General features: G+C 41.9%; 1 protein-coding gene across 1 annotated transcript in view; it reads left to right on the forward strand.

The window, feature by feature from the left end:
* The window catches only part of ATG7 (autophagy related 7), a gene marked incomplete at both ends in the record, with an annotated part of 30,447 nt that extends 27,306 nt beyond the window's left edge, over positions 1–3,141 (forward strand). The window contains one exon of the mRNA XM_010132966.1: positions 3,019–3,141. Within this exon, the coding sequence (XP_010131268.1) occupies positions 3,019–3,141 (123 nt within the window). The remainder of the gene's footprint in view (positions 1–3,018) is intronic.
* Between the last annotated feature and the right edge of the window lie 6,562 nt (positions 3,142–9,703).

Below are 9,703 nucleotides of genomic sequence, written 5' to 3' on the forward strand. Positions count from 1 at the left end.
TCACAGAGAGCCAGATGCAAAAGATTTCTGCGCACCTGGGTGTTATATTAGAATTCTGAAACACTGAATAGCCATTAAAATGTGTGTGTCCACAGTGCAATGTCACTGTGTATAATGGGTAATATTTAGAGGACACGTCTCGAATGGAATGCTGAAGCTGTCCGGTTCTTTGCATCACATTGTGAACAGACGTTTTTTCATAGATTAAGCTATTCCCTGGACTCTTCTGGAAATTAATTTTCTTGGTATGTTTATCTTAGGAATAAAAACAAGAGAACACCCCCCACCCCCAAAATGCTCTTACACATTCTTTTAATCTCTGTTTTTCTTTTTTAATTTCTGATTATGAGTCATTGCACAAGTACACAAACACCCATATATGGCAAAATAAATCTTTACAGCATGAAGAATAATTTCTCCGGATTTAGTAAGAGAACATGAAGTGCAGAATTTATTTATTTTAGAAGTGTAAGAGGTGGTCAGAAAAGTGCCAAATGTTTGCTGGAGTCACCTATAACTGTCTTCTTCCTCGTTATAGTTGTGTTTCAGTTGTTTCTGTTAGCGTGGTTTTGAAACCCAAGTATGCAGTAGATAATTTTGCTGCTAAATGGGCGCGAACATCCCAGCCTGGTTTTATTGGTAAACTTACAGTTCTGTCAGCTAAATCTAAATATATTTTTAGATTCAGTTCCTGTAGGACTCAGTGTAAACTCACTGGACGTGTTTTACCAAAGAATGTGGTTGGGCTGTGCAAGTTCCCACGTTTTAAGGTCTATCAGCCCAAAGGTTATTTGAGCCCTTTGGAACGGTTAAGCTAGAGAAGATGGTAACTTGTGATTTTGGTTGAGTTAGATTAATTCATAATAAACCTGTTTCCACCACCATGTTTTCCCCCACACACACTATTTTCCGAAGAAGGGGGAATGGCTGCTGTGGGGGCAGGGGTGGCAGGGGTCGTCGGTTCATTTTTAAACCTCGGAATGAAGGTCACTTGGTTAAATTGCCTGTTTCACAACAGAACAAACCACAGTCCTTCCAGGGTGGGTTTTTTTCGTCTTTTCCAGAGCAAATGAATTCCACTGGTTGCAGGAAGCTTGTCTGTCCCGTGAGAGTGGATATGTTTAAGGAATAATGTTCAATTTTCTCTTACTGCTTCTCTCTCAAAATTAGAACAGAATATATAGAGAGAAAGAAAGGTTGTCCCCAGCCCCGCAACGGTGCCCTGTGTGAAAGAAATTGTTGTGTTCTACTTAGAATTGCTCTGCGAGAACTACACCAAACTGAGACAAGTTAAAAACAGAGATAAATGATGTATGTTACTTGCACCCAGAAGCTATAAGAAGACATGGATAGGTACAATATTGTGATTTGTTTGAAAATTTGTACATCAGAGAATGAAAAATCAGGTATTTCTTTCAGCACAGGGGTCCTGAAGCCATATCGCGATGGCTGATTGTGGTGCTTTCCCCGTGGCTGGTCAGTGCTAGAGATGCAGTTGTTTGTGGATTCTCTGATGTCTGCTGAGTGCTGGGTTCATGCTGGAGGTGTTCTCCAGTACAGCTGTACCCCACTGTCCACAGAGGGGGTGTTTCTGAAGAGTGGGCTATGACAGCAGTGCCACGGTGCCTGTCAAAAGCTGTGTGATAAAGAGGGACTCGTGGAGGGACAAGGTTTGAATCCGCAGGAGCAGCATACGTGGTTGGGAGGGTGAGAGGCAGGAGCAAGTTAACAGAACCACCAGGAAGAGATGCTGACTTCTACAGGTGCTGGCTTTTGGAAGGGATCCTCATTCTAGAAAGTAACAGCCACCTGTGAACCTGCCTGGTCATTCCCCCCTCCTTCTGTCTTTCACTCTTGAACTGATGTTGACTTAGTCATCGCCTTCCTCAAACAGAGGTGAAGTTGTAAGTGTTGAGAAGGACAATGGTAACTTCCTCAATGAAGGGGTTTTGGCAGACCTTGTTTCATAGCTGAAGCCATTCCCTAGACTCTTCTGAAAAGCCTGTGGCTTCTCTATACGAGGTGATCCTGATGATCCTTTCCCTGCCTCTCTGTCTTTGCTCCTTCTATGGTTTTTATTAACATACTGTGAGTTTCTGAAGCCCCTGTGTGGATTCCTGCTCTGCTCCATGGATTCCTGTCAGAAGAGTTGCTTTGCAGTCAGTCAAGCTCAGCTACTTCATCTGTGAGACTGGTGATAGCAGAGCAGGGTATTAAGTGGTCACTGGGAGAACAAAAATAGGGAAACAAGGGATAGTGGGATTGCTCGATCATGAGTTCCTTCCATTTTCTCGCTACCTGCTTTCACAAAGCCTGTAGAATCATGTTGGTCTTTGACATTTATCTTTTTTCCTCAGTCTCCATCATACTGGACTGAAATCAGCCTGCCAAGCAGTTACTTAAGCTAAAGCTGCATGAAATAAAATTCTTCGTGGTCTGGGGTTTGAGAAGTATTGGCTAAAACCTTCCTCACGATTCTTGTAGAGGTCTGTAAGATTCTCAAAATAAAAGATAAACTGGGGAAATTAGAATAGAAAAATAGAGAGCGCTTCAGGATACAATAGTCTCAGAAGCATGAATCTCCAGAGATTGAGGGGATGTTGGACTTGGACACCGACTCAGGGAATTTTTCAGTCATTCCCAGCGTGGTTCCCTTAACTGATGCATTGGAACAGGCTTTTACTGTGTTCTCTGTAAATCCAATGCTGCTCTTCATGACTTTGCAACTCGGTGTTTCCTCTTGCCGTATCATCTGTCTTGTTACAAGCTTAAAAATACATTTAAACCAGGAAATCTTAAACCTCGCTTCTCTTCCCTCTTACCTCCACCTTTCTGTGCTTTGGAAACTGAGTTGGGAGAAGTGGTTGTTCCTTTCTCTGCAACTTTTACCTGTTTACCCTAACAGTCATTTTCTGAGTGTTCGGAAAGATCATACTTTTATTTTGTGAGCAAGATATGATGATGAATCATATTATGGGCATGTGAATTGAAACCCTTTTCTGTTTGTTTATTTGACAGGTCCTTGACCAGTATGAACGAGAAGGGTTTAATTTCCTAGCAAAAGTTTTTAATTCCTCACATTCCTTCTTAGAAGACTTGACGGGTCTAACTTTATTGCACCAGGAGACACAGGCTGCTGAGGTAAGAAAACACCACATGGAGTTAAGAAGAAGCAGGTGCCAGTAAAGGTTTGAACTTCAGCTGTATAAACCTGAGATTAAATAACTCACTGATAGGATCGAGCAGTGGTGTTTGATTTAGGGGGTGATTTACCCCAGCCACGTGCATATTCCACCCAGTGAGGTAAGACGTCTCCTCTGAATGCTATAGATTAAGAAATACTGTTGGATGTGGGAGATCATTCTTTAAGAACAGATGATGGGATGTGTGTTGCCAGCCAGCTAAACCGTGAATATTGTTCATTTTATTGTTGTCACGGCTTGTGAAATTACAGAAATATTTTCGGTAACGGTTGTTGCTTGGCAGTTCTGAATGTATATCGGGGAAAGTTCCTGTCTCTTGTCTTTTCGGGTGCGTTTCACTGGCGGTGCAAACCGCAGCCTGTGCGTTACCTGTGCTGTATACAAGCACTGGTCGTCGGTAGCTGTGACAGCACAGAGCCCCAGTATGATGCAAGGTCCTGGGCAGGTTAGGCATTGTCATCAGTTCATTGTGACTTATTATAGCCCACATTTCAAATATCGCTTGTAAAGAAAACAGGTGACTTGTGGTGTGTGATGTAAGAAAATCAATTATAGGTTTGCGTCACCCACTGCTGGGTGGATTATCATACGAGGAAGACAATGCTGTCTATTGGTCTAGTGACAAAGGGTGTCTTGAGGACTGAAACTGGGGGCTGTTTTGTTCTCACAGTGATAACCCTGTCTAAAGAGTCACGATACTGAGTAAAAAATGGAATGGGTGTCTGTGGTAATACCGTATTTCAGGAATGATTTGTAGACACCTGCAGATGTCTGCACTGCTCCACAGCTCTAATTGAATGTTGGTGTAGTGGTATGATGTGGATGTTTCTCAAGCTGGCTTTGAGAAGTGATTACTCAGTGACTGTACCTGTGTGAATGGCATAGCTGTTTTTTCAGCTGGAAACAACTCTGCAGTGTTGTTAATAAGGGTCGGGGGGAAAATGATGGCTTGGCTCTCTGTTTCCTGTTTAAAATAATTGGAGACATTAAAGCATGAAATATCTGCATTCTTAAATCAGCTGGTGAGAGCTAGAAAAAAAATTAAATATATATATGAAAGGGATCCAAGGAAAGGAAAAAATACCCTTCGAAGAGGGTGCTAGTCAAGCTCAAGAAGAGTGATAGTGCTCCACCTGCCATACCTGACTTTGAGGCTGCAAAGAAGTGTCTAGGCTATGGGCAGCAGCATGAAGAACGATTACAATTGCCCTAGTTAGTCATGTCTTAGTTTGCAGTTATTAATTGATTTCTTTTGCAGCTTCAGACTGTGTACAGGTGTTCGTTTATAGTTTTAGATATTCTGTGCAAAACGTAGAGTCTGGTGTGAGTTTATTGCAACTTAGTGAAGTTCAAAGTTAAACATAAAAAATGGAATTAGTATGCTTTCAAAATCCATGGGTTCCACGGGCAGGTTTGTGCAGTGAAGTCATGGCTCGTCTGCGGAAAAACTGACACACAACGTATTTGCGAAGCTAACGCGTTCAAATTAGCCCAGCTACCATGGAACCAGCGACTTTTCCCGATTCCTTCCCTGCGGCATTGGTGTGTTCTTGTAAAAAAACCCCTCTGTTTTATCAGACCTGTAAAACTTCTCTGTTTGACTGGGCTTGATGAAGGTGGTGGTTATGAATGGCATGGTGTAGCAGGCAGGCTGGTTGCGGGATCTGGAGCCTGCTTGCTTTTGTCGCATCAAAAGACTGGTTCTTTCGCTCCATTTTGCCACTATTCCCTCTGAAAGATGAAGAGGTGGGTTTGTTGTCCTGCACCACTCCCTCAGTACGTAATCTGGGGCAGTTTCTTACCTTTGTAGGTTTCCTAAGACATCTGTGGCCTCTTTGGCAGGTAGAATGATTTATTGTTCTGTTGAGGAGTTACCTGCCCTGCTGCACTCAAACTCTTTGAAGACATCAGCCAATTGTTGGGTTTGGAGGCCATAAAAATGGCTTCTAGTAAGTGAAGACTTTCCTGTCCTCCTATCTAGTAAAAATTGATGGGTGCCGTTGCTCCACTGTAAAGAAAATAAGACTTGTAAAGTTCCACGTCATCCAGCCTTAAACCTGCTGCAGTGACACCATAGTGTTGTAATTCCATACATAAAATCACTGCTATTAGGCTAATAAACTCGTATCTGATAGGGAAGCTACTCCAGCTTGTTCTTTATAACAGGATCACTCTCAAAACATTGATTCGTTAAGAGTGCTGAAGTGAATATTTTGCCTAGGATGTTTTGTTGTGGTCGGAAGAACTGGAGGTTTTGTCATGCTAGTCTTACACTTCAGCATCTTAAGTTAAATGACAACTTCACCTTTTTCTTGTTTTTTAGTTCACCAGCAAATACTCATCTGCTGTCATGATGCGCGTATGCAAGTGCTTTAATGAGTTAAATACTAAACCAGTTCTAAACACTTAGAAGCAAGTTTTGAGTGGGTTAAAAAAGGTTCTGGGCAAGCCATGCATGTTCCGTAGGAGCGGCTGGCGGCGTTAAATAGGATGGTTGTGGATGGCCTGAGGTTTCCATGAGAACCTTACCTCCCTGTACGCTTGGTATGGACCGCGACTGCCCGGATTAAAGCCAGACAATTTGCAGTACGATAGAGAAGGCTTTGCACTGACCAAGTATCTTCTTAACCTGCGGTGTTCAGTTCCAGCGTCGTGCTGTTCAAGATTTCTACCATCTTGACATACTTTATCTTTTTAAAGTCACTGATAAGGACATAATCATAATACAGTGTGCAGCCGGAGTAGGAATCATAGCACAGAGTTACTTTGTTAAATTTGATACTAAGTGCAGGGGTTTGAATCAACAGAGCACCTATTTCTTTAACGTGAGATGAATCGGGAAATGATATATGTCCTACATGACTTCCTTAGCATGACAATGTACTCAGGGAATAATAAAATTAGCAAGTGCTTCTATTCTGTGTTGAAGTGACAGTAAACTTCAGGCATCTGCTTTTTCCACATCTGGCTTTAATTTACGTTCTGTGGAACATTGTTTTGTTTTGTTTTTTTTAATACCAGTTAGATATTTATGTGCAGCTTCAGCAAGAGCCTCTGATGACACGTGTGGCTTTGAAGGCCAATAGAAGCTGTGGGAAACTCCCACATCAGCACTTAGACCTTGTTTCCATGGGATACAGTTCGCTTTGGGAGCTGCCCAAGCTTATGTAAAAATTGCACTTCTGTTTTCCAGATCTCTTCACCTCCTTGCTCCTAACTTCAACTTTTTAACTTGACACTTGGTCGGTGTAGCCGAGTTTAATAGCTGGGCTTGAAACAGAGAAAGCCTCTGCGTCTGTTGCATTATTAGTCGGAAACTGGAGGCATTGATTTGGAGACGCATCAACAACCAGCTGACTGACTTCCAGTTCAGAACCAGGCTGGGCTGCCTTGGGCTGGGTGGGTATCACGGTGCCTCTCCAAAACCAGCTGGTTTGCATGCACATATACCAGGCTTAACCCTGTACAGCACGTTGGGTTTTGCTGGTGCGGAGAGCTCTTACTATTGAATCTGGTCTAACGTTAGGGCTCTCCTGATGTGCGCTTGACTGCTCTGGGTTAAAGATGAGTTTTTACTGTGGTGGCACGCTTCTGGCAGCAAAAAGTGACGCAGTAATAACAGCCCTTGTCAAGATTATTACAAAGCTGTGGCAGAACCATTCCCATTTGTAAGAATTTTCAAAGAAAGTTACTTTTTTGAGGGTGCTCATTTTATTGTTGCTCTTTTTCTTCAGAAACAGCTCTTCTTCAGGGCTGTTAAGCAAAGTAACCAGGCTTGTCCTTACTTGAGCATATATAAGTGCTCTTGACATCACTGGGAGTGAAGACTCTGTTGAAAGTTGTTGATAGCTGAATTTCTATACAAGACGTTTTCCGCAATATCCGTTCTCAGAAGCTACAGAAACTTAATTTCTCTCTGTTCTTACTTAGGCCCAAGTATAAATATACTTTATACTTTGGATTTCAATTCCTAAATTACTTGGATGCTTTAGGAAGCTTCAGTATACTTTCTGCTCTAATCAGAATGAAAGAAAATCATAAAATATGTAAAGGGAATAAAAAATTAACTTTGTTTTGTGACTGATCAAACCACCAGCAGAGGTGGAATTCGTACAATCGAAGAGGATCATAAAGAATTTTGGAAAAACTCAAATGCAAACCAGCATTCATATTTTGGACCGTGATTGACAAGGTCAGAGAATGGTGCCAGTGGGTCGTGGTGTCTGTGTGATTTTCTTTCAGTAAAGTACTTTGAGCTCTTTGATTAGGAGAAAATATAGAAAATCCTTTTCCTGTCAGGTTCTGCACCTATTTGAAGTTGGTGCCTGCCCCTTTTTTGAGCCATTTCTTGGGGAAGGGGGCTGAGTTGTGTCATTGGCAGCTTGAATTAAAAGCGAACTTTGTGCTTACCCACATTTGGAAGAAAATTCAGAGTTCCCAGAGTGCTTTGCTATTAAAAATATCCTGCTTGTTTCTGATTCTGCATTATATTATGTAATGTATTTGGCACCAAATCAATACCATATGAATAGCCAAAGAAAACCCCAAACAAAGCAGAAAAAGCCCACTTCAACAATATTATAACGGTAAATTCTGTAACTTCACAATTTTTTTCTGTTGGCCAAGCAGTACCGAGAACTGAATTTGACTTGATGTTATGAAAATTTCCTACAGAAAACACTACTGATGGGGAGACCAGACTGAATATTTGAGACTTTTCAGGTCTGTGAGCTTTTTTGTTTTCCTTCGTGCTTTTCCTCTGGTGTGTTTCAGGAGAAATTCACTTTGACAGATTCAGGCCTGCCCTTGGAATCTCTTTCTTAAGAGTTTAGGAGATTAATCTGTTTTCTTTCAGGACGTGGGCTGTGTTTTGCTTTTTGAGTTTGCTCATGGTGTCAATTAGTGTTGTCATTTTTCTTTCATTTTCAAGCAGTATTTCCCAGATCTTCAAATAACGGTAATTTTTTTTCTGCAAAAAAAACCCCTGTTGAACACAGTCCAAATGAGGAACAAGTCCTGCTTGCTCAAGTTTTTAAACTGTATGTGAATCGCTATTACATGCCTAAAATAGGCTTAGCAAGTCTGTCCTTCACACAATGTTCTGCCGAATCTGTGATACTTCTGCTGTCAGAATTTCGCACAGGAGAGGTGGTGGTTACATCAGCCTTTGAATGATGGCGGGAATGGTCTTTGTGCTGAATCCTTCTGCTGCTCTATACCATGCACGTCTCTTTTGAGGATCGTAATAATATTTGGTATTTTTGAGGGATTTGGTGTTTCCATGGCTTCAAGGGTTGAGGCAACAGCCCAAATGTACTGTACCTCTTTGCCGAGAATGAGGTAGCCCCTGATTCCTGTAAGCCTGATAAGATTTAACCAAACTAAACGCCTCTTTAGCAAAGACAGTAACAATAACATAAATAGAAATACAAACCTTGTCAGAGTACTCTGTGTCTCATGGTAATTCGTTTCAAAAATCCCTGGATTAAACTTCTGGGGAATAACTTTCTAATGTTTTGGTAATCTGCACTGATTAGAGGTTCATTTCATGGTTCTGTCACAAAAAAGCAATTGTTTGACTGTGTTTGACTGTGGGATCTGGTTTTCTCTGTAACTGCAGCACTAACTACTGGTGTGTGATAAACAAAAGGAGAACTATCAAGTGATTCTGATCTTATTCCTGTAGAAAGGATGTCTTAAAGTGTCCCTCTGCTCTTGGTTTCTTTGTCTGATGCTTCACTTACAAGAGTTGCTGAAATAGGGCATTTTTATGCCCGTAAATAAATAAATAAATAGAGACATTAAGCTTCTAAAAATTCAAGTTGTGTGAAGGGGAAGGCAGGGAATGTTGAGGCAGCTTAATGATGAACCTCTCCGCCCCCAAAATTCAGTTCTTCTGAATCTTCTTGCACTTCCCCTTGGTGGGAACAGAGATTGTGAAATTGCCACCTCGCACCTCACCATGACTGAGTGCTCTTAGAAATCATGGTGTGTTGGAACTCCCTTCTTCTGCTGACCTACCTCTTGATGTCTTGGTGTACAGAAGCCCAGAAGAAAATGATAGTTCCTGATTCCTGAAGTAACCTCAGAACACTGTTTCTGTCTTCAGAACGCGCTCTGTCCACTGGAATTCTTGCGAAGGCCGGACAGACAGTGAGAGGAAACTGACGTTTCTGAATTAATGCTTCAAACACTGAGAGGGAGCAAGTGCGTTTCTGGAGATTCAACTGTGGTCCTCCTGATCCTCTATTCTTCCCCTTCCCAAGATGGCAGCTTCGCCTTTGCTTTTCCTTCCTGCGTGGTTTGGGGTTAGATGGGGTGGGGAGAAGAGGTGCATTTTCTGAAATCCCTAACTGATTTTTATAGAGGAGCTTTGGGAAAAGGGAGCTGTCTTTTGGGTTAGGCTACCATGCTGAGTGAGGCGCATTGTTACTAAAACAACATTGTGCAGATTAGGGTTATAAGCTGTGTTCTCTTTCTTTTTGTGGGGAGAGAAGTGT

Source organism: Buceros rhinoceros, unplaced genomic scaffold (genome assembly GCF_000710305.1).
Source record: "Buceros rhinoceros silvestris isolate BGI_N320 unplaced genomic scaffold, ASM71030v1 scaffold19653, whole genome shotgun sequence".
Lineage (NCBI taxonomy): Eukaryota > Metazoa > Chordata > Aves > Bucerotiformes > Bucerotidae > Buceros > Buceros rhinoceros.